At 57.3% G+C, this 24563-nt stretch overlaps 1 protein-coding gene across 6 annotated transcripts in view; it reads right to left on the bottom strand.

The window, feature by feature from the left end:
- Positions 1 to 24563, bottom strand: part of ABR (ABR activator of RhoGEF and GTPase) — a 171555-nt gene that overhangs the window by 10456 nt on the left and 136536 nt on the right. Inside the window, exon 1 of one of the 6 annotated variants that reach the window (XM_036073030.2) lies at positions 11764 to 11940. The exons of the other annotated variants lie outside the window; for them this stretch is intronic. Coding sequence (XP_035928923.1) covers positions 11764 to 11925 — 162 coding nt within the window. The 5' untranslated portion in view covers positions 11926 to 11940. Of the gene's footprint in view, positions 1 to 11763; positions 11941 to 24563 lie in introns of those variants that run through there. 6 annotated transcript variants of the gene reach the window in all.

Raw genomic sequence — 24563 nt, forward strand, 5'->3', positions numbered from 1 at the left:
ACTGAAAAAAAAAAGCCTTAAAAAAAATACCTGTAGAAATGGCAATAAAGTACTTCCTGAGACCACAAGGCTCCAAATATCCAAGACGTGTTCAAGATTAGTTACTACAGTGATTGGCAGCACACAATAAAAACACTAACCAGCACGTTACAAGTAAGTATTAATATTCAGTAGCAAGGTACCATCTTGGTGGACTTGTGTCTCTTCACGACACAGAAAAAGTAGAACACTTTTTCTGTTTTAATTCATGTATTTTTTTGCTAGGGGAACTGGGTGCAGTCTCAATATGCTTGTGTGTTTTTTTTTTTTTTAAGTTGGTTATTTTTTTAGTAATATCCACACCTGATGTGGGGCTCGAACTCACAACCCTGAGTCGCAGGCTCCACTGACCGAGCCAGCCGGGCGCCCCTGGTTTTGCTTTTAAACAGTATAGGGTGAAACATCTTGTTCATATAAGTAACTAGGTGGGGCTGAAAATAGTTTTATTATAGCAATGTTATATGATTCTTTAAACTCTTTCCTCTTCGTTTGCCTTAAATTGCATATATACCTATTAGCAAAATTTATTTTATTTTTATTATTTTTAAAAATATTTTATTTATTTATCTGACGGACAGAGAGAGAGCAGAAGCAGGGGGAGCGGTGGGCTGAGGGAGAAGCAGACTCCCTGCTGAGCAGGGAGCCCAATGCGGGGCTCGATCCCAGGACCCTGGGATCATGACCTGAGCAGAAGGCAGACACTGAACCGACTGAGCCACCCAGGCACCCCTATTAAAATTTATTTTAAATGATCTCTCAGCTGACAATGTCCATCAGTTCTGTGGCGAGCAAAGAACTGGAAAGCACCTGACTCGTGAACGGATTTGGAACTCAGCCATTGGGGTCTTCTACTTTCTGCACACCTACACCCGCCTTTCATGAGGCCCCGCTGTCCGCCACCCAGGGGGCCTAGGCGCCCCGGGCCGTGCCCCGCAGGGAGCCCTGGGCTCCCCGGCAGGGGAACGGAGCTGAAGGCGGAAAGCCCCTCTCAGGCACATGGCTTTTTGGCAGCGGCACCTATGGGGGCTGAGAGTCCACAGACTGATTCTCTGAAAACTCTCCCTGCCCACGTACGCCCTGGAAAGCCTCTGTGCGCACCCCCAAGAGCGTGTGCACCACAGTGTGAAGAGCGCTGTTCCAGCAGGCCCACAGTGTGAAGGAAAACGGTCGGGTCAGCCCAGGGTGGCTGGGCCCTGGGGCTTCCTACAGCTTGAGCTAAGTCCTTCCGCACCTTCTATCATCCGCACACCAGCTGGGCGCGGGTGGCAGGGGGCCTGGGGTTTGCATTTGGCCCAGCCTCCCGCAGTCGGTTCCCTGCCCAGATGAGGGGTGGAATTAAGAAGGGGACCGAGGGAGGGCAGTGTGGACAGACCCCAGCAACCCCCATGCTCCCCACCCTGCCCCGGCACCTCCTCCAACACCCAAGGGAAGCACGTGGGACTCACCAGCCTGGCTGTGGCCCAGGCTCGATACTCCAGAAGCCTTGGGGCCAAGCGTCCCACTGGGTCCCAAAGGAAGCCCCTGAAATGTCCCTCTCCCGAAATTTTTCTGTCCCAAACCCTCGCCAGGTCTGTGGCACAGGCTGCCCCTTAGGTGTCCCTGCACCTAACGCCCCTCCTGGGACCTGGCACTTCCTGGCAGCCACCACGGACTGAGCCAGGGGGTCCCTCCCTGGGTCCTGGAGTGGCGTCTGGGCACAGCCAAGTGGGGAAGGGCAAGGATTGAGAGTCAGGCCTGTCTAGGTCCAAATGTCCACTCTTCCACTCAACTGTGTGAATTCGGGCAAGTCACTTAAACTTCCCTGAACCTCAACTTCCTCACTGGGGCATCCATACCACCTCAGAGGATGGTTCTGGAAAATCATCACAGAACTAATGTATTCTGAGCATTTCCCAGGAGTCTGGCATGAAGACAAACCTTCACATACAGAATCTCAATCGTCATAACAACGCTGTGAGGTTTAGCCTTTTTATTCTCCCATTTTATGGACGAGAATACTGAGGCTTAACGAGACTAAGGAACTTGCCCAATGCCACACATCTAGGAAGTGAGAGCTGGGGCCCAAGACCGAGTCTCCCTGACCCGCCCACTCTGCTAACCCTGCAAGAGAAGGTGTAATGCACCTTGCCTGGTGTCTGCGCCTCTCGCTGACAAGGCATCTGCTCTTTCTGGTATTTATTTAGAAAGGAGACAACAGGGTCGCCTCCAGTATAACTCTGCCACTCTTTCCCTCCCCACTGCTTCCGTCCTAGCTGCCGAGCGGCAACCTTACACTTTCCTGGGGGCACGTGAGATACAGGAAAAGCAACTCCTGGTGCTAAGGCCCAGTTCTCGGCCTGCTTCTTCCAGGAAGGCTTCCTTGGAGAACTCCAGGCCTCAGGCCTTTGGTTCTCCTCAGCCTTCCTGCCGCAAGGATGCTGTCCCTCTGCAGCTGGCTGGCGCCCTCCCACCTGTCTGGGGCCAGGGCTGAGTCAGGTGGCACTTCTGTGTTTTACTGTGAGACCCCACCACTGCCATCTCCCGGATCCCCTTGGCAGGTGTGGCCCTGGTGCACTCGAGGGAGGCCTGCCTAGCCCCTCAGTGCCCCGACCATGAAGTTCTGTCTCCCAGCAGACCAGCAGCCTCCAGAAACCAAGGCTATTTTCAGGATGTCACTTAAATACAGAGAAGGGAGGGTGAGGAGTGGAGAGGGACATGGCACATTTTCCAGAGAAATGATGCTGCCTGAGCTGCTGTGGCTATTTATAACCCCTGGGAAATGTGGACTCTGCTATTTCCTGATTAGATTAGTGCTGGGGGCAGAAGAGTCAGCCCCCAGGATGTCCGTGGACAGAACACCTGACCGCTGACCCTCCAGTCCCAGCAGATAGGTGCCACCCCCCCCGCCTTGGGCAGCAGGTAGCAAGGCGATGCCAGATTGCCCGAGGGAGGGAGATGGGGCTGCGAAGGGCCAGGCTGGGGGAGACCCCCTAGGGGGCCCCTCCTTCACCCCATGGGTAAGACACACACAGTTGGGGCTCCCCCAAGGTGGGGCACGGGCAATAGACAGAAAGGAGCCATAGGACATCCTAGAGAAAGTTCTGGGTGGGCCACACACCGCCGCGGGGAGCGGCTCAGTTATGTTCTGTTTGCTTGTGTCTTTAGACTCGGTCAGGTCATGGCTGCCAAGGAGACACGGCTGACCTTGGGGACTGATGTCCACAAGAGAACTGCCAGGTCGTCTGCAACAAAATCCTGAGCCCACGTAAGGAGACGGAGACGCATGTTCTCAGAGGGAATCTGGCAGGTGGTTGGGGAGCTGCTTCCCCAGCCTTGAACCTAGGACAGGAAAGCCCAATGGCCTCGAGGGGGCGCTGGGAGGATCCGAGGACAGGAGGGCAGGGGAGGATGCTCTGTGCTCCCCCCGGGCATCCTCTGGTTGGTGGGTGCACCTCGCTCCTGCAGGAACATCCTTATGGGCCTTTAGGCCTAAGCCCTTCCTCCCAGCCCGTTGGTTGCCGGCGCATCTCCTTCCCTCTGGCTCAAGGGCTGTTCGTCACCACCTGCCGGTGCCTGGGGTTTCAGCGGCCCCAGCGAGTTTGGGGTCCCTGTTCTCACTCCCCTGGGTAGATGACACGGTCCACGGTCAAACCTGGGTCCTTCTGATGGTGGGGCCACAGCCTTCCCACTATACTGCACTCCTGCAGCCACACAGGTTGCCCCAAAGTCTTCTGGTGATTTCTGCCACGGCCCCTTCCCACACGCCGTCCCGTGGGGCCTGTGGTCGTACCGCACTGTCTGCGCCGCGAGGCAGAGAGCAGTCCTCAGCGTGCTCCTTCGAGCCCTCCGCTTCCCCTCCCCCCAGAAGCCTCTGGGCGCGGGGCCCCCGCCCTCAGAACCTCACTGTGTCACTTCCCCAGCGCAGGCCTGAGGCCCCGCGGAGCCCACTGATCCCTGACCTCCTGTCCCCGCGGGCCTGGCTTCCTGCTTTCTGTCGCTCCTCCGAGGCCCTTCCCTTGGCTTTCTGAGTCCGGGGCCTGGCGTCCTGGGCCTGACCGGGGAGGTGGCACGGACTTGTCTCGAAGCCAGAGCTGTTTCTAGGGCTAATGAAAACGAAGTGCTCCTTTAACAATAAGGACAATAAATCCAGTCTGCTGGAGCCGAGGCCCTCAGAGGTGAACGGGGCTCTGAAGGGAAGGCAGAGATGGCTGGCCATGTTTCTGGGGGTGCCTGCCAGAGGCTGAGTGCCGGGCAGTGGAGAGCAGGCCCCGAGCCAGGTGTCCTGTGGCTCCCAGGCCAGGGGCCACGGTGGCGGTCCTGGGCCGGCCTTTTCCTGCCCTCCCGAGTGTGTCCACATACTCTGGGCTGGGTCCCCTTGGGATACCAAAGCCAGTCTGTCATTGGGACAGACCGCAGGCGTGAGAGGCACGGCAGGGCTGGCAACAGGGGGACTGGGGAGCGGCCGAGGCCTGCCTCTCTTCCTTCTTGGGAAGGGTACGGGAGGATTCCGTCGACGTGGCTGCTCTGAAGCTCCCAGAGAGGCAGGGGTGGAGTGGGGCGGGGAGGGGGGTGCCAGGGCCTACAGCCTGGCTTCCAGCGCAGCAGCTGGGCCGGGGGAGCACACGGTCAGGCTCGGTGAACTCACGCCAGCCCAGAGGCTGGCTCCCGCACCATTAGGCCAAGCGAGCTGGGCCCCCCCAGCCCTCACCCTACAGGGCCAGGTACCCTCTCCCAGGGCAGCCACACGACAGGCTTGTGCTGACTCTGCAGGCAAAGCACCCGGATCTTGCCTCCCCTCCCCCTGCCCCCCTGGACTTTGAAGTTCTCAGAGGCCCACATATGGAAAGGGTTTAGCAGCTCTGAATGAGGCTTTTATTGAAGCCAGGTTAGCCTCATAGCACCCACTGCGACCTGCCTTCCCCAGCACTCAGCATTCCAGAACCCAGTCTGCCCTGTGCCTGCCCCACTTTTAGTCCCTGGGCTGGGCACGGCTGCAGGGAGCACTCAAACCTGGGCTGCTTTGGGAGACCCCCCAACGCTGGGCGCATCTCTCCCCGAGCCCAGGGGCCCTGTCCTCCTCGGGGCCGGCCCACGCCCCACTGCCTTCCCCGTTCCTCAGAGCCTGGACACTTCACCCCAGAACCAGGCCTCAGACAAACAGCCCGGAGGTTGCCTCGCCTCAGCTCAGGGCCATGCTGGGGGCACCAGGGTAATGAAGGGAGGGTCACTCTGGCTGCGGCCCGGGGCAGCCTCGTCTCCCAAGTCGGGAGTGACAGGCTGAGGTCCTGAGCAGGAAGCTTCCTGCTAATTGCCACGGGAAGGCTAAGGGCCGGCCTGAGGGACCACAGTGGGCTCAGCGGCCTCCCTCTGGACTTGGGACTGCTTTGGTGAGCCCTGTGAAAGTCCTCCTCTGAAGCTGACCTCATCCTCCCTGCCCAGGCCAGGAACGCGGTCTGGGCACACAGCCTGTTCCTGAGAATGAGCGGCCCCTGCGAGTCTGCTGCCCGTGCCCGCTCTGAGGGGCTTCTCGGCGGGCTCCTGCCCGGCCCCACACTCACTAGATAGCACCAGAAGGAACTGCTCATGTCTCTGAACAGCGTGCTGGGCTGGGTGCTCCAGGCAGGAAGGCACCCCAGGCAGGGCACCCCGCCCCGCCCCCGACGGGGTCCATGAGCACCCAGAAAACCCGGCAGCTGAGGGGCCGCCCCAGGCCCCCACGGGGCTCTGGCTCCCCACCCCGGCAGGGCGGCCCGCTGGCTGTCACTCTGGGTCACTCTCGGAGCCTCAGTTTCCGCATGTGAAATGGAGTAGATAATAATAGCCCCTCAGAGTTTATTGCACAGCACGGGCTGAGAATGACGTCTGGTCCTCAGCCAGGGCTCAAAACGCGACAGCATCGCTCAAACCGGGCTTACGCTCCCCGCGGCTTCCTGCTGCACTTAAATTAAAAGCTGAACTCTTTGCTGGGGCCTGCAACGTCCTATCCCAGCTGGCCACGGCCTGCTCCGTCCAGGGTGCCCTCCTACCCTGTCCCGAGCCTCTGCTTCTGAAGACGCCACGGCCACCCCACCAGCCGCAGGGTTTTCACCTTGCCAGTTCCTCTGCCTGGAATGGCACTGTCTTGGATCTTTCCAGAATCTTTTTTTTTTTTTAATTATTAATTTATTTAAGAGAGAATGAGAGCGTGCAGGGGCGGGCAGAGGGGGAGAGAAAGAGAGTCTAAAGCAGACTCTGCACCAAGCACAGAGCCCAACACAGGGCTCGATCTCACCACCCTGAGATCTGGACCCAAGCTGAAACCAAGAATCGGATGCCCAACCAACTGGGTCAGATGCCCAACCAACAGGCGCCCCCAAAATCCTTCTTGTCACTTAAATCTTAGCTCAAAATTACCTCTTCCAGCATGGCCTCTCCCTGCCCATTACTCTCTAGTCCATTACCCAATTTTATGTTCTTCCCAGCACTTGTCCAGCCTGAAACAATCTTATTTATTGCCTGACCCCTTCTGTAGACAGAAAGTTCCATGAGATTAAGGGCTCTCTGCCTCCCGCCTCTGGAGTGTCCGGTACATGGAAGGTGCCCATCAATATTCAGGGACCAAATGAATGAAATGGGATGTGGGGGATGGAGAGAGCAAAGCCTTCCCACCGAGGCTCCTTTGGGACAGGGGTCAAGAAGCCCTACATTCCTGCTCACCTCTCTTCTCCTGTGTCCAGTGACTGGCTGGCCTTGGCCCAGAGGCAGCCCTGTGACCTACCCCCCCAGACTTTCCCAGTGTGTTGAGAGTTTAAGGCTTAGGAACAGCAATCTTGAGACATGGCCAACATCATCATATGAGCTGGATCTAGGAGATCATCCTGTTCAGCAACTTCATGATACTGATGCCAGAGAACTAGAAAGGTGAAGAGATTTGCCCAAGGTCACACAGCCAGCAAAGACAGCAGACTTGGGGTTAGAAAGATAAGGCCTCTTGACTGCTACTAGCCTGGCGGAGTCTCCAGCACCCTACGCCGCATGAGCCCGAGGGGCAGGGTGCTCCAAGGAGGAGGCCAGGGCACGGAGAAGGCTTCAGGCGCGTGATGCAAAGGTGGGCTGTGGCTGTCACTGCTCGGGCGGGGCCCATCCGAGGCACCAACCTTGGCAGGGATCACTGTCCAGGACAGAGATGGTTCTAGCTCCTGGCTGAGGGATCAGTTCCACAGTCTCTCAGCCAAAGCAGAGCTGAGATCACCGCGGGGTTCCGGTGCCCTCCCAGCCTCTCTGCAGAAGAATCCCAAGGGCAGCTCTCATGGTGGCCTCCCATCTCTCTCGGCTCACCCTGGGGACAAAGGACAATGAGGCCTTGATCTAAGGCTTGCTGGGATTCTGGACTGACTCTGGTTCCTCCCGGGGATCAGGCATGCACGTTCCAGACGTGGGGGCATGTACGTTCCTCTAGGGGCTCGGGAGCGGGCAGAACACACATACCCTTCCCGTCCCCAGCACGATAGGGAAAAGGAAGCCAAAACAGTACCTGCCGACCAGCTCCCAACAATGTGGGCAGCTAGCAAGGCCACTCGGCAGAGGGCTGGGCCTTTCCAGACTGGTGCTCCCTCATCAATGCCTGGGAACTCCCCCAAACCAGCACCTGCAGAAGTTTCTGGGCTCTTTCCAAAATGTCTGCCCTCCTGGGGCCTCACTGCCTCTGGAAACTCTTGCAACGCTGGGCTCCCCCAGCTCTGGCCTTTCGGAAACCACCTTGGTTGGCAGGCTTAGCTTCCCCTGGTCTGGGGCCATCTAAAAGCTGGGGCACTAAGCCCAGCATGGCTGCCTGCCCAAGCCGCCTGTGGGCCACAGAGATGTCAGAGAGGGCCAAGGCCCTTTCTAACCTCCCCAGGTGCAAAGAAACAGCACTCTGCCAAGTGCACTTAGAGTAGGGGTTCCTACCTTGGGATCTGTGACCCTATCTAAAACGGCACACCATTTGTGCATATGGGTGGCTCTGCGTCTGCATGGGGGCTCTGTGACCTCCATCAGGTTCTCAGAGTTGAGGTTTCCTGCTTTGTGGAATCAAACAGGCCTCTTGGGAGTCAGCTTAGTAGAGAAATAGGGGCACTGGCAGTCAGGAGACCACCCACGTGGCACCAGGAGTAAGGTCCTCTCCCTCTAGGGAGTGAGCTAGTGCTGGGACAAGCTTCGTGGCTGTGGAAATGCAGGGAGGTCACTCTGCTCCCCCTCCCAACTCTCCAGCCAGCCTGGTCACAGTCCTGGCTCTCACAGAGGCCCAGGGGGAAATGGGCCAGCTGCAGAGGTCTCCGGCCCAAGAGAGAGGCGCTACTGTCCCTTTCCTAGAGCTGAGGGATCGCTATAGGGGCACGAGTGGGCATGTGGATGGTTAAGACACGGACAAGGGTCCCTTCCCTCCAGCAGATAAAGCAGACAGGGGCGGGGCAGGGGGAAAGGGGCAATGCAGAGTGCAGGCAGCCAGGGCAGGACAGATGTCTACTGCGCAAGGTTTCAAGATCTTCATGCCCAGAGCCAGATTATGAAATAAAGTTAATGAGCCCAAGACATATCTACGTCTGGTAGCCTAGCACCTTTGTACCCTCAACGCCTAGAACAGCCAGTGAATGGCTGTGTGAGCCTGGCGGGGGCGCGGAGGGGGTACACACAGTTTGCGTACCTGGTGCTACCTGTTAGGGAGAACGGTCAAGTTCAACGACAGACTCTGGGAGGGGCTAGGAGCTGTCCTGCGGTCGCAATCAAGACGGCAAAGAAAGGGACCTTCCCAAGCCCTAAGGTTCCCCAGACAAGTGGCCCAAAAGGGGCTTCCCACCCTCTCCGTCCTCAGGTAACACCTCTGACTGTCCCCAGAGCCAGAGGAAAGCAAACCCCATCATCACAAGGCAGCGGAGTCACTGCGGTTCAGCAGCAAACACTTGCATTCACCTTGCTGGCCTCTAGCTCCCGGACAGAAGTTCTTTTGAGGCAGGGAATTCTCAGCCCCACGTGGCAACCCCTCAAGCAGAGACAAGGTCATCAAGAACTGTCCTCCACTGTCCCCCACTCCTCTGGGCCCTGCCAGTCCAACCTGAGTTCCCACCTCCGGGCACCTCCCACCCCAAATGCTGCTGGCTTGGCCTCTGCCTCACGACAGTCCCGCTAGCCTCTCCGTGGCTCCCCAAGTGACCCCATTACAACCTTGGGATACTTCAGGGGGTGGGGGATGGGACTCCTCCTTGAGCCTCTCAAGTGCAACCTCAGGATCTAGAAGCAGGTGGGAAGGCTGGAAGAGCAGGCACCGAGCCTAGCCTCCGTGAGTGTGATCTGAAGCAAAAAGTTAAAACATAAAAACTAAAGGAAAAGGAAAGTAGAAATGTGTAGTGCCAAGAGCGCTGGCAGAACCCGCAAACCCCAGTGCCACGTGTCTCCTCTGCTAAATGCTTGCACAACAAACCAACTGCCAAGTCGGAGGCCGGAAGGAGGCTTCAGCCCCAGAACTCTCCTTGGGGACAAGAACCACCCCAAGCACAGCTCCCTGAGACCCGAAGGAGAGCCTCTTTAAGCAACTGCAGACCGCTGGGGCCAGGGACCCCCCCAGGTTAATACGAGGACTCTTCCATCGGAACAGCTTCTCCCGCCCCAGCATGGGGTCCCCAGATGAGTCACACACGCCCCCCCGGCAGCCTTCAGTGAATCTTTAGTGAAATGGGAGGAGGGCCACAGGTGTCTTGGCATCCACAGCATCGAATCCTCAGGGCAAAGCTGGGGAGGAGCTCACGGGCGACCCCTCCCGCCAGGCTGGGCGGTACCTGGCACCCTTCCCCCATGCCACCTAAGCTGCTGCCTGGTCCCAGCCCCCCTGGCTGGCAGGGAGCCTGCAGCACTGACAAAAAATAGGTTACTGCAGCTGGGGAAAGAAGGGAAGTGGGCAGCAGGCCTGGGCCCGCAAGTCCGCCCGCTCACCCGCTAGCAGGGCGCGTGAATGTGCCAGCGTGCAGACCCTTGTATCGGTGACGCGGACATACTGTGCCACACAGCAGGAGCTCGGGGACCCCGCTGCCAGAGCCACCCTGCAGCTGCCCTCAGCAGGCCAGCACCTGGCCGGCCCACCGCCCTTGCCCAGAGGGCACCATCAGACTCGGAGAAGCAAGAGACCAGTGGAGGTACGGCTGGCTCAAGAATTCCTGAAGTGGATTCTTGGATGTGCCGGTCACAAACGCACGGGGAAAGAACACAAAGTCTGGGATTTGGGGGTTTAAAAATTGTCCCCTACTTGCCAGGCCCCTCCCCAAAGGGACAGGTAAATTGGAAAGCTCTGCTTGCCTGATACTGGGCCAGGAACCCGCGGGGTCAGTTTCTCGGCAGCCTTGAGGTTTGGGAATGGACAATGAGCCTGGGGCTGGTGTCTGCTGGCCTCAGCAGGGGCTGGGGGGGAGGGGGGTGCGGGGAAGGGCCGGCTCCGTGCCGCCGGGCACAGACAGCTGCCTCAGCACAGAGGGGCTCCAGTAGCAGCTGAGGCCAGCAGGGCCCTGCAAGCTGGGTCCCCGGAGATGCTGAAGGTGACCTGGGGGCCAGGGCAGGACAGCTCAAGTTGCTGCCCTGCCCGGCACTTTCCAGGACTGATGTCACCTCTGGGAGGTCAAGTATGCCCCACTGGCAGGGGGTGAAACGAGACAAGGAGCCAACGGGCCCGAGATCGCTTCCTCCTGGCAGGTGCTGGCTGGCACCGAGGACTTGCACAGAGGGATCCCCCTCTTCTGAGCTGCAGGATGGCTTGCAAATCTCCATCAGCCCCATGGAGTAGCCAAAGCCTCCGTTGAGGGATGGACACGGCCCCCTGCCAGCCAGGACAGGCCCCCTGTGACATCTTGCTCGGGTGGCGAGTTCAGGCTGCAGTTATCAAGCGCTTACTGTGTTCTAGGTGCCAGGCCTGGTTCTTCCTCGGACACCCGATGCCAGGGACCGAAGCCAGCCCCAAGGCAGCCTGCCCAGCTGCAGGACAGTCAGCTTCTATCTCCGATTTTCATCCCCACCAAGGTCTGGGGCTGCAGGCAGGACAGGCAGTCTGCCCTGGCACGGCTTGGGGGCTGAGCTGCCTGCTGGGTCAGGAAACCCCTGGCACACTGGTGCCTCGCTGGCATGGGGCCAGCCGTCACCTGGGTGGTCCCCGATGAGGCAGCCCCCTGGAGGTTGCAGCCCCCAGCCTCAGCAGCACCACCACCTCCACACGACCCCCACCTTCCTCCCTGGTGGGGCAGGAGGCCCACAACCCCACACAAAGAAGTCTTCCATGGCCAGTGGTGTTGAGGTGCTTCTGCCAGTGTCCCCCCCCGCCCCCATAAAGGGGCAGCTAGCAATGTCCACTGGGTTTGGGAAGGAGACTCGGTCGGGGCTGGGCACCCTGGGTGGGGGTGACTGAGACCCAGGAGACCCCTTCCCAAACTACTCGCATTCCTGCCTGTATAGACTCAGAAAGGAGCTGGGCAGTCCTCTCCCACAGGAGACAACCCCCTTTTTCCTGAGACGGGGACAGATGCAGAGAAAGCCGCTGGGGTCAGGGGTGGGGGTGGCGACAGCATTAATCATCAAATTAAGGCCACTTAGAGCAGACCCACACACATACCCCAGCCTCTGTCCTAGGACTCCATGATCAGGCAGGAACTGGAATGGATCTCCAAGGGAGGGTGGGGGAAACGGAGCGGCGGCAGTCCCCAGCCCTCCCACCCACTCGGACCCCCGCCCCCCCCCCCCCACCGCTAGCACCTTTTGGCGGAGCAGCTTGCTGCGCACCCGGCCCCAGAGCCGAGCGCCGGTGTTGGGGGGCCGCCTGCTCCCCGGCTCCTCCAGCCGATCCAGGCAGCAGCGCTCCAGGGGCTCGCACACCGCCTTCAGGCTGCAGTCGGGCTGAGGCAGAATGTCGGTCATGCCGGCGGCGGCAGAGCGCTGCCCGGACTACCACCCGGCCTGCGGTGCCGGCTCCGGGGACGGGGACGCGGGAGAGGGTGCGGGCAGCCTGGCCGCCGGGGCTCGGCGGGAGCGGCGAAGACCCAGGGAGCGTGCGGAGTGCTGGGTGCGCAGGCCGGCCGGACTGTTACTCGAGCCGGGCAGGGAAGCGCATGGTGGGAGGCTCCGCTTTCTCCTCCCCTCCTCGGAGACGGCCTCCCAGAGGAGCGCACCGGTGGCAGCCTCGGGGGCCTCTCTCTCCTCCGCCTGCTGGTCCCAGCTCGGCTCACAGGGACGCCCCAGTGCGTGCGCCACGGACCGCCCGAGACGGCGCGGGGACCCGCCCCCACCGAAGGAAGTGACTCAAAGAAGGCACTGGAGGCTGCCCCTCCAAAAAACCCAACCTCCGGGTTTTAACTCTTGGCAGGCTGGGGCTCCCGCTCACCGACCCTCAGCCCAAGTACTAAATAAAGTTTGACAAGCAGCTAAACACAATCCAGTCCCTTCCCCTCTAGATCCCCGGTTAACCCCTTCACCACCAGGCTGCTCCCTGGCGGCCCGGGGTGTCTAACGGAGGCCTGGGAGGAAGCCAGAAGGGGTCTGCAGGGGCAGGAGCCGCGTTTTGGCCCTGGACAACCGCCCTTGTCCCAGGCAAAGGACCCGCGCTGCCCTGGAGTTCTGCTCCCCCCACTCCTGACTCCTGCCCCAGGGCCCCTCCCTGCATGCCAGTTTGGTGACAGGGCCAGACACGTGTGGAATGGAACTCACAAACCTCCTCTTTAAAGAATAAAGAAGATCCCCAGTGGGGCAGGCTCCTGGGCTTCAGTGGACCGGAAGGACCTGGCCGCTATGGGCTGTCTCCAGGGACGTGAGCAGAAAGCCAAGAACGACACTGGTTACAAACACCCAGCAAGAGGTGCCTCTCACCCAGCCACTTTTAACCGTGGCCCCGTGCACCTCACCAGAAAAGCCCAATATAGGTTGTGCCACCAGGGGCAGAGGACATCCAATGGCAAAGGGGCAATCAGCCACCCTGTCTGGGCTGGGTGTGGCTCAGAAGATAGAGAAGAAAGACCTTGCTCTTGATGCTCAAGTTGGTAAACATTCTAACCAGAGTGAGAAGTGAAGCATCCAGTTAGAGTCTGGTGTCTGGGGAAAAGAGAAAGGCCTGAACCCCAGACGGTTAGGGTACACAAACCCCAGAGGCACCCAGGACGTCACGTTACGCATTGCTAGGCTCAGAGTAAGGAAGGACATCAACATTTTCATGGTACCATCCATGAACCAGGTCCCATACAGAGAGCTTTCAGATATCCGATTGCATTTAAGACTCACAACTTTTGTGATACTTGGGTTATGTCTCTGGGCTCAGGGAGGTAAAGTTCTCGCCTGAGGTCAGGCCACTGCAGCCGGGGAGTGACAGGTCTCTTCCACAGCTGCTGGTGCTCACGCCCACTCAAGTGTGGTTCTTCAGAGTCAGGAAAAGGCGCTGGGTCTGCACATTTCTTGGTTGACCCCAGGGCCGTGGGTCAGGGCACAGAACCAGCCCTTGGCATCTGGAATTCTCCTGCTGGATCCCCACCAATATGTAGGTCTTGTGGCTTAACATCAGAGACCCTCTGTGTTTTGTTGAGCGAAGGGGAGCTTCACTACAAAGTAGCCGAGACCTGATCATAGTAAGAGCCGCCCTTAATGAGCCCATAATACCTTGCCCAATACTCCCTGAGGGGGAGGGAAGGAGACCCACAGAGGCAGGGACACATGTGTGTCCCCTGCCCAGCCAAGGCCTGAGCCACCCTTCCTGACCTATTCCCCACCTGCCTCTCCCAGGGCACCAGGTGCTACCTCTGAAGGGAGTCTCCCTCCAGTCCCATGAGGGGCCAGGCAGCCTCCTCACCCTGGCTGTCACAAAACCCCTTTTCTCCAGGAAGGCTTTGCTTGCTCCTGCAGCCTTCACTTCTCCAACTCATTCATTTCATTCAAGAGGCACTGACTGAGGACCTGGCTCTGTGTCTGACCCTGGGTGGGGGCTGAGGAATCACAGACATGTATCAAAAGCCTGACAGCCCAAGAAGAGAGCAAGACGTGGGCTTAAACACATCTTAACAGTAAACAGAAAAGCATTCGTGCACTTGGCACATAGCAAGTGGGCACCTACCATGTGCATACCCAGATGGACAAAGCATCATCTCTGCTCTCAAGAAACCCAGTCTTAAGCCATAAGAACATACAGATAAAGTGCAATGACAGCTGAGAGAAAGGAGAGCAAATTTCTAGCCAGAGGAACCATGGAAGGCTTCCTGGAGGAGGAGGGGTTGGCATGGGCCTTAATTGCTGTGGAAAAAGGCCATCCACCCTGGCTTTCTTCTGCATTCCTCTGGCTAACGTGCAATTGCTGGTTGTGTAACTGGCTGGTAAGGGGTCATTATAATTGCTGACCATGTCAGTGCGCTTGGCACCACCAGCTGGTTAACTTCAAAACCGGCCCCTTGCTGGCTTTCTAAGGTTCTCTCCCTTCTATCTGGATCATACATCACAGGGTGCAGGTTGGGGGAATGCATTGCAAGGTGTGCCCCCCCCCCCGGGTGTGTGGGAGAAGGAGGACAGTACAGATCCTGTTCCCAAAGCCCCGTGCTTGTCTGTCTTAGGAACCCCAGGCTCAATACTTGTCTGGGTAAAGCAAGCTCCGATTGGGTGAAAGCTGGCCAACTGGTCTCCATGGTGACATAAGCGCCTTAGCAGATGGGTAGCTGAGTTAGGAGGCTCTTCCCTTGAGATGTTCATCTTTCCCTGCCTCCCTGTGGGCTGGGGGCTCTCTCTGGGACAGCACAGATTTGTCTTCTCTTCCCTCAGCCTGACTCACTCCTTCCTGGAATCAATGGTCTAGGAGCAGGCTGTGGGGGGGGGGTGGGGTGGGGGGAGGAGGGGGGTTGGGTTGTGCAAGACAAATGTTCCCAGTCAGTTCCTCAAAAGCAAAGGTCCGAATTCTGGTCCCTCCAGCCCACCATGGACCCTTCCACAACTTTGCTGGATGGGCTAGGCTCAGGCTGTCCTGACCACCCAGGAAGGGACCGCATCCCCTCCTCCCTCGGTTCATCCCTTCCATCCAGCCACACCTGGCAGAACCCGCCTCTGAGGACAGGCAAGAGCCCCCTGTCTGGATAAACAGAGCCTGGGCGGAAAGGCCCACATGAACAGATGTCGCTGTCTTTGGAATTAAAAACATTCCTAGTAGACTGTCCTGTCCTCCCTCATTCCCGCTCCCCCCACCCCAACCCTGGCTCTCTGCTGGAGGAATGAGAAGGGCCATCCTCGGGGAGATGCACGGTCCCGGGTTCTACCTAGAGAGGGGTATATACCTGGGCTGGTTGGGACTGGGCACCCAGCCACAGCTGGGGCTGAGGCAAAATCAGGTTAAAGTGATCAGCAGCAGCACCGAAGGAAAAAAGGTCAACAGGGAATATATGCAGCCTGAGGTGTGTGGGCGGGAGATGCAGGGACGGCCACCAGGGCTGCCTTGACGACAGCTGGGGGTGGGGATAGCTTCCAGGCAAATCCTCCAGCCTGTGAACACGAGGAAGAAGGTTCTTTCTCAGAACTTTTGAGATGTTGCTACCACTTTCTGGAGTGACCTCCTTTTTCCCACTGGAATGACTTCTGTCTTCTCCCCCAGCCCAGACGGGAACCCTGATTCCCTTTCCCTGTCCTCTAGCCAAATGACCCTAAGTCAGGAAAGGGCGTTTCTGTGCAGCCAGCTAGACCAAGGCCACAGGCACCGCGGTGCACAGCCTGGGAGCGAGGAGTGGAGGGGAGAGCCCCACGAGGCTACCCAGAGAGTCCGGGTGCAAGAGCTGGGAGCATGAGAGGAGCCTAGGATTTCGCTGAGGATGGAGGCCAGGAGGTCTGCCAAGAATGCTCCTTCTCAGCCCCAGAGGAGCACAGCATGGGGCAGGCCCCACAGGAGCAGAGCTGGGGGGCAAGGTGGTGGTGGACAGCAAGGTGGGGTCTGAGGCTGGAGGCTGCAGAAAGGAAGCTCACAGCAGTCCCTGCCCAAAGACGGGCACGGGAGTCCAGGCTGAGAGGACCAGCAGGGCCAGCAAGGCCGGGGAGCCCAGAGAGATTGGGGCCCTCGTACAGGCTGTGCAAACTGGGGGGGGGGTGGCACGTTGCAGGGCAGCTGTGAGAGAGGAGGATGGGAGACTCCCCTTAAGATTCCTGGCTCCCTAATGCGTGTTCTCACCTCTTCTGGTACTTATCCTAACCCAGACCTGTGCATTGGAGGGGCAGAGATCTCCAGAGGATGAGAAAGTGAGACCCATTTATACTTTCCTATCTATCCATCCATCTTTCCAAATATCTGCTATGTTCAAGGCCTGCATTAGGCCCAGGGACAGAAACACTTTGCTCAAAGTCACCGAACAGCCAACGGCAGAGCTGAGCCTAGATGCTATATTTTCACTCACTGACTCATTCATTCATTTATCATTGAATAGATACCCCCCCACACACACACAACGCCAGGCGGGGAGGACCTTGAACAGGTCCCAGTCTAACAGCCACCCCTGCGAGGAGGTAACAGCAATCGGGACTCTTTCAGGCAGTCCAGGCCAGAACTCCCCGGGGCCTGGGCCCAACTCACTGACCAGCCGTGCATGGGGCTGCAGGCTTTCAGTTCTGGAACCCCAGCCTCCAGGCCCGCCCCAGGTGTGGCACGGTCCTCCCGTGTCCCGGGGCCCGCGCCGACTGGCAGCACAGGACAAAACACGCATTGCTCCCCACACAGCCTCGTTCCCCACTCTGCCTGGCTACCCTGGGCTGGTGTCTTGATGGCGCTTGGTGGCTCTAGGTAGGCTGGAGAAGCTGAAATAACCACAGAGCTTGTCCACGGCAGAAGAACCGGCCTGATGGTACATCCCTGGCAGCCCCTAGTGATTCTCGCAGCATATCTGGTCATGGGAACGGCTGGAAAATCCACTTGAGTCTTTGGGAACATCTTGCTTATCTAAAACAAAACCCACCCAGGGACAGAGTGGGCAGAGCACACCCACCACATGTCCTTCCATTCCTTCCCCATAAAACTCATGGCCAGACCAGCACCCAGACTCCCTTGGCCTCTTGCCTGCTCCTTCTCACAGAAAGGAGGTGCATGGCCAGGGTCTCCCAGCACAGTGGAAGGACGGGGGCGGGGGGCAAGCAGAGGACCAAAGGGGGCCCCCCAGGCCTCATGCTGAAGACATTAACAGCCTCAGGCAGAAAGGTTTGAAAGTAGGTCAGGGTCCACTGAGCCCCCATGTCTTTCTTCTCCTTCTCTATTACCCAACTCTTTTTCCACCGAACTCTGAGCTCCAAGTGAATAGGAGAAAGCTCCTGGGAGCTAGGGAACCTGGGTGAGAGTTCTGCCTGGTCACTGGAGACTGAGGAGCCACTTTCTCCCTCTGGGCTCAGTTTCCACACCTGTCAAAACAGGAGCCTGGACCAGACAAAAGGTCATCAATGAATTTTTTTTTTTAAGCAGAGGACACTCTCTTTCTTTCCAAATGAAATCTTATGCCAAAGTCTCCCTGCCCCCCAATCAGATAAAAGCAGAAGAAAGCAGAGGCCCCTGGCTGAAGGTCCCTCCCAGCAATCCCCAAGCTCTGTGGGCAGAACCCGGAGCCCCCGAGCCTCCTTCTAGGAGATGGTTCTCATGAGAACTGCTGTTTCTCTTGACCACAACCACAGGCCCCCGCTCGCCCTCAGGGTGCAGAGATGTGGAGGCCAGGGAGATTAGGGGCTTTTTAAGGAAACTTCCGGGTCAGAGTCCTGGATCTGAAACTTGTGCCTTATCTCTACTTTTCCCTCTGTTTTGGGAAAACCGTGGGCCTCTGCTTTGCTGGTGTGGGTTCCCTTCGGAGGCCTTACAACGGGATAACGCTTATCGAGTCATTCAGGCTGGTGTTTTCTGGGTCACCTTGGCCCTGACGCCAGCACGGCTCAGTCCCTGCCTGTAAGGGTAGGCGCAGGCTGTGCCCCGGGGTGAGACCCTTACCGCGGGCCACCACTGCTCACCCCCTCGATGCCATGGCAGAAGCTGGGCTGCAGTGAGGGGCCGCGGTGGGGTCTGCAGCACCCGTGGTGAGGAAGGCTGGCAGAGCCCATGCGAGGTGCCCCCTCACAGCATTCACATCCGTCTCAGCCCCCCACTTAGGGATGTCCCTGGCAATTCCTCTACTAAGTCCTTTTCTCAGAGGTTTCAAAAAAAATCAAAAGTGAGACCGCCCGAGGGACTGGCGTTTTGGATTTCTAGGATACAGCTGCAGCCTCCCCCTGCAGGGAGCTTAGCGGTTACTGAGAGTGTGCAATATGCCGGGTACGGTCACCTCTGTAATCTCATTTAACATTCACACGGGTTTGAGAAGGAGCACTCCGAGAGGTCACCTGGGGCCACCTTGCTATCTGGTGGTGGAGCTGGGGTCAAATCCGGCTCTTCCGCCTGAGTCTAGGAGCCCCCCAGAGCTGGGAAGAGCGCACCCCCCTTTTGGTTGCTTGAGAAGCTGGGTATTCTCAGGCACTGAATGAGTCAGTCCCCAGGGTCCTCTCTGGATCGGCTTCTCTGCTCAACACCCACCCCTGAGAGGTGGGCCTAGGGAGTGGGCAGCCAGCCTGCCCCTCAAGGGGGCATTCCCAAATGGGCCGGGAGAGCAAGAGGGAGACTTGAGCGTCCAGCTGCTGCTTCTTGAATGCTTCCTGTCTCCAGAATCCACTGGGCAGGGTCGGCCTCCCCAGCTCAGGAACACCTGGGCGGCCGGCGGCTGAGCAAGGGCGGGGAGAGAGAGGTTGTACAAGTGTGGGGAAGTCCTCGGGCAGCAGGGCGGCCCTCTTGAGGGGTCCTGCCTCTGGCTTCCCCCCATCATGCTGCCTGCTCTCCAAGTGTCACCGCGGCATCTGGACCTGGCTTGCGGAGGACGAACAGCGATCCAGCGGTGGGGGGACAGGACAACGGCTCCAGTCCCAAGGCCCCCGGGGAGGAAGTAATGTCGGAGGCAGGGAGAGAAGCCGTCCTGGCGCTCACCCTCCCCCGGCCTCATGTGCCCCTGGGTTGGCACAGTGGTGATGGCAGCGCTGAGAACAGAAGGCAGCAGGGATAGGAAGCACAGACTCCAGAAGCAGACGCTTCCCCTGGTCACACACATCAGGCCCGGGCTGGGGGGGGCGGGCTGGAGAGCCACACCCCGCCATGGCCACCGCCACGTCCTGGGGTAGGGGGCTGCCTACGGCTGTGAGGTGCCAGGCCAGGGGGGTTGGGGCTGGGGTGGTGGAATGAAAGGGAGAAGCCAGCCCCTAGGCTTTCTCACAGCTGCCCCCACCCCCCCTAGTCAAAACCAGGCCATTCCCAGGACCCAGCGGCTCAGCTGTGGTCACTGTGGCCTGAAGGACATTGGGAGAAGGTGTTAAGGACCCACGTGAATGCTCCTCTGTCATCCCACCCAGGGAGGGACCCGGCACCTCCTGGTACCAGCCATGAAGAATCAGAGTGGGCAAGAAGTAAAAGTGCTTTTGGGTCGACCAGAAAAATGCCCCAGAGCCCAGGCTCCCAGAGCAATAAAGCTGGCATGCTCGACCCCCCAGCAGGGTCAAACAGGGACAACAGACCCCTTGGGGGCCAGAGAGAGGGATGTGGGGTGGGGGAGCCCTTGACTCCTGCCCTAGCAGGCTCCTGACCCACGCTTACTCTGAATTTCCTCCTGCTCTGCAGAGTAATTGAAACCAGAAATGACTCCGGGCCAACAATGGCCCCTTGTTCCTGGCTCCTCACTCACTTTGTGCTCGGGCCTGACCACACCATGCCAAGCTGAGAGCTGCACCAAGCGGGAAGAGCCCAGAGCTGCTCAAGCCAGGGTTAAGGCAGGGAAATCTTGGCTGGCAGGTGGTGAGGGCCCTAACCTTGACCACCAGTCTACTTTGAGGTCAGTTCATCAAAGCTGGATCTGACTTCATCAGCCTAAGAAAACAGATGTGGCCTCAGCCAGCCTAAGGCCCACAGACAGGGGTCTCTTGCAGGTGACGGCCTTTGGGGCGGGGGGCTGCTTGACAAGCTACACCTGGAGTCCCACAGGAAGGTGGAGGACAGTATACCTGGACCTGCCAGTTTGAGCAAAGGACTGTCATCGTTAGATGAGTACAGACTCTGTGCCAGCCCTGTGCCAGGGCTTCATGGACTTCCACATTCAAGGCTCATGAGGACCTGAGGAAACCGAGCCTCAGAAAGTAAAGTAACTTACTCTGTTCTCTCAACTAATGAATGGAGAAAGGTGGACTGACCCCCAGAACTGTTTGGCCTCAAAGGCCCATCGGCACTGATGAATCCAAATTCTCTTCTGTCTTCTTTCCTACATGGTGAGGTCCTGTTCATTCTTTGTATCCACGGCACGGTGCCCAACACTTAGATGGTGCTCAGCACGTAGGAATCCATGAATAAGCCAGTGACAGGATGAATGTGCACATCACAGTTCTGATCGGGACATTCTGTCTTTTGAGCCTCGCAACAAGCTGGTGATGAAGGTGGAGTGGGGATAATTATCCCCATTTCACAGATAAAGAAACCGAGGCTCCCAGAGATCAAAGGAGTCAGATGGTGATCTTCTGACCCCCTTCTGACCTTCTGACCCCCTCCACACTCGATATATATAAACCATAACCAAGGGGAAAGCAGAAGAGATATGAGGAAATACAGTCAAGGAGACAGGGATGCCTAACTTGGGGGAGAGAAAGCCAGGAGGCAACTGTTTTAACCCAAAGAAGCTAATAGTGACCAGTTGTGTCCTCTGCTCATGAAGCCCTGCTCTCTGGTGATAGCTGGAGACCGATGAGCAACTGGGTGGGGGTGGGGAACCTTGGGTTTGGAGAGAAGGACGCTATGAAATCTCCATCCTCAAAGACCAGGCTTTTTCTCACTTAAAAGGAAGAAAGTCTAGAAAACAACCGAAACGTCCATTGGTGCATGAGTGGATCAACAAAATGTTGATGAGTAACATACAGTGTTACTCAGCTTTAAGCAAGGAAATTCTGACACGTGCTGCAGCGTGGATAAACCTCTAAGACATTATGCTAAGTGAAGTCACAGAAGGACAAATATTGTAGGATTCCTCTTCCATTACGTCCCTGGAATGGAATAGTCAAAATCATAGACAGAAAGTCTATGGTGGTTGCCTGGGGAATTACTGTTTTGTTTTTGTTTTTGTTTTTGTTTTTTTTTAAGTAAACTCTATGCCCAACGTGGTGTTTGAACTCAATACCCCAAAATCAAGAGTTGTGTGCTCTACCGACTGAGCCAGCCAGATGCCCCTGGAGAGTTACTGTTTAATGGATATGGTCAGTTAGGACGATGAGAAAGTTCTGGGGGGAAAAAAAAAGAAAGAAAGAAAGAAAGTTCTGGAGATGGATGGTGGTGATGGTTGCACAACAATGTGAATGTACTTAATACCTCTGGATGGTACACCTATATTAAAGTGATACATCTTATGGTATGTATTTCTTACCACCGTTGAACAAAAAAGTAAGGATCTAGGGATGCCTGGGTGGCTCAGTCGGTTAAGTGGCTGCCTTCGGCTCAGGTCATGACCCCAGGGAACTGGGATCCAGCCCCGCATTGGACTCCCTGCTCTGCAGGGAGTCTGCTTCTCTCTCTGCCCCTCCTCCCACTCATTCTTTCTCTCTCTCTCTCAAATAAAATCTTTAAAACAGGGGACTGGCCTTCATGACCTCCTCCTGAGTGTCATTTATAATAGTTCTGAACCCTCAACAAGCTTCCAAGAGGCCAGGTCAAGACTGTTAACAGAAATCCCCCCTTTCCCCTTCAGACATGGGCTCTGAGCTTCAAAAGGGAGGAGGATGGAGGCGAGGCATCCCATTAGGCCTGAACTTTGCAATTGGGGGTGCAGGGCCCCGGGATGGCTGGAGCTTCCTTCCTGGCCTGGGACCCTGCCCCTTCCCACGCCAGAGTCTTGAGCACTCCCAAAGTGAAGCTGCCTCCTACTCTGGGGTATGTGGGGGGGACAGAGCTGAGGGTGGGGGTTGTCCCCAGGCTTGTGGCTGAACTGCGGAATGGCAGGGAGCAGGGGCATGGAGGGGTTCCTCTGGTTTAGGTGGCTTCTAGGTCTCAGACTCCTCTTTAGTCTGGTGTCAGTGGCAGGAACTAAGCTGTGGGGTCCTCAGGGAGAGCTCTCCCCTCTGGCCCAGCCAGTCAACAAGGGCTGGGCCCTGGGAATATGCTAATCAGCCAGTGGGTAGGTCCCAGTTGGGGATAGCACATCTAGAGCCGGGAGCAGCATGGTTGGAAATAGACTGGGATAAATATATGGGAGTCCCCTGGGGCCAGGGAGCCAAGGCAGACAAAGGAGGGGGTCTCCTGGCTGAGAGGCTCCCGGGCTGGGCAGGGGGCGGGGCGGCAAGAAGGAGGCAGGCAGTGGGGGTGGCCTGGATGGAGAATGTGGAGATACTGGCCCCTTGGGGGAGGAAGGAGGACGACAAAGGGAGGACTCCTGAGCCTAGAAGAGGAGAAACACATCCAGCTGGGGGGGCGGGGAGGGGAAGGAGGACTCCACTAAATTTGTAATGACAAAGGGCAGATCCCTGAGGGTCACAGACTGACTTTCAAGTCTGCCCTGCCCCACCTAGGAGCATTTTCTTTTACTCATTTGTCCAGCAGCCAACCAAAGATCACCAACCTGGAACTGGGCTCCTGAATTTAGAACCCTCGCTCAACCACTGTGGCATGTCACTTACCCCTTTCTGGTCTCAGTTTCCTTCTCGCCCTAAAACAAGATGGGATTAAATGGCCTCTAGGATTTCCTCTGGCCCTCTGACCCTACTGATCCTCTTCTTTCATTCATTCCATCAACCTACCTCTTACTTGTGTGACTCACAATTCCTCCTGCTCAGGGCAGGCAGGCTCCTTAATTTCCTGGGACACTCCCTGCACGTTCCCGCCTCCCTGCATGGCCATGAAGGCCCTTTCCCCTGAATGCCCACCCTGCTCCTTTTTGCTGATCCAGAGCCTGCCCACCTTGCTAGAATAACACAGAGCCTTAAAATGGCAATTAATGGCTGGCCATTATGTAAAATGATTTTTATGAGGTATAAGAAGTACTTTTGATAATGTAACAAAAAAGGTCATTATAAAGATTACATACAGCCCTAGAAAAAAGGGAGGTTTATGATACTATTACGTGAAAATAGAAAAAATACAAAATACACACTTGTGATTAAAACTATATAAAATTTCTATGCCTGAAGAAGGGAAAAGGCACAAAATCAAATGGCTGTTTCAGAGGAGTGGGAGTAGGAATAGTTAGTGATTATGTTTCAAGTCTCTTTATTATAATTGCCATTTTCCTTCTAATGTAAACATTGCATTTGGAATTTAAAAAACCCAGTGCTCTCAAATCCCTCTCCCTCCATCTCCTCCCAGGAGCCTCCCTAACTCCAGCCCATGATGATCTTGCCTTCTTTGAATTCCTCCTGCACACTTTTCCATCTTATTCTGTAGAGAACCATGGCCAATGGGAGAGCACCCCAGAGGACAAGGCCTGGGTCTGCTTCCAGTCCTGCTTCTGGTCCTGCTTCCAGCCCTGCTTCCGGTCCTGGTTCTGGTCCTAGTTCTAGTCCTGCTTCCAATCCTGCTTCCCGCCCTGCTTCTAGTCCTGCTTCTGGTCCTGTTTCCAGCGCTGCTTCCGGTCCTGGTTCTGGTCCTAGTTCTAGTCCTGCTTCCAGTCCTGGTTCCAGTCCTGCTTCCGGTCCTGGGTCCAGTCCTGCTTCCGGCCCTGGTTCTAGTCCTGCTTCCAGCCCTGGTTCTGGTCCTGATTCTAGTCCTGCTTCTGGGCCTGGTTCCAGTCTTACTTCTGGTCCTGCTTCTGGTCTTGGTTCTAGTCTTACTTCCAGTCCTGGTTCCGGTTCTGCTTCGGTCCTGGTTCCAGTCTTACTTCCGGTCCCGGCTTCCTCCCCGCAGGCTGCCCAGCCTTGGACAGGTTACTCACCCCTTCGGTGCCTCAGCTTTCTCATCTAATTGTGATCACTTTCCTCCCCCACAGCGCACGGGAGGACGCCCGAGATAACGGCTGTAAGCATCAGCCCAGTGCTGGGCTCCCAGGAAGCTCTCGGGCATTGTCATCATCGTTACTGGCATCTTGTTGTGCTTTCTAGTGGCTTGGCCTGTCTTGATACACTTGACTCATCCTGAAGCCAGGCGCCTATGGCCCTTGGAGCGGCCAGTGGGTGCTGGGTACACTGCAGAGGGAAGGTAGGTCTCCCTCCCCTGGCTCATTCCCGTGTATGCAGGCTCATTCTGCTGCCCTCCAGGTGCACCAGGCCGTAATATCCCCCCCACCCCAGGGTAAGAGGATTCCAGACTAAAGAAGGCTCAGGCTCACTCACACCATAAAGTGGGATGCTGGGGTGGAACATCACCCTGCCTCTTTCTCCAGGCCACTAGCCATGCCAGGGCCTTGTACCCGGGCTGAGAGAGTCCCTGACGGAGGCCTGGGGCATAGGCATACAACACAGGGGAGAGGGCATGGCTTCCCTGCAAACGGTCAGCAGAGGCAGCGGCCTCAGTGTCCTCGTGGGGAGGATGTGATTGTCAT

Source organism: Halichoerus grypus, chromosome 2, assembly GCF_964656455.1.
Source record: "Halichoerus grypus chromosome 2, mHalGry1.hap1.1, whole genome shotgun sequence".
NCBI classification, from domain to species: Eukaryota; Metazoa; Chordata; class Mammalia; order Carnivora; family Phocidae; genus Halichoerus; species Halichoerus grypus.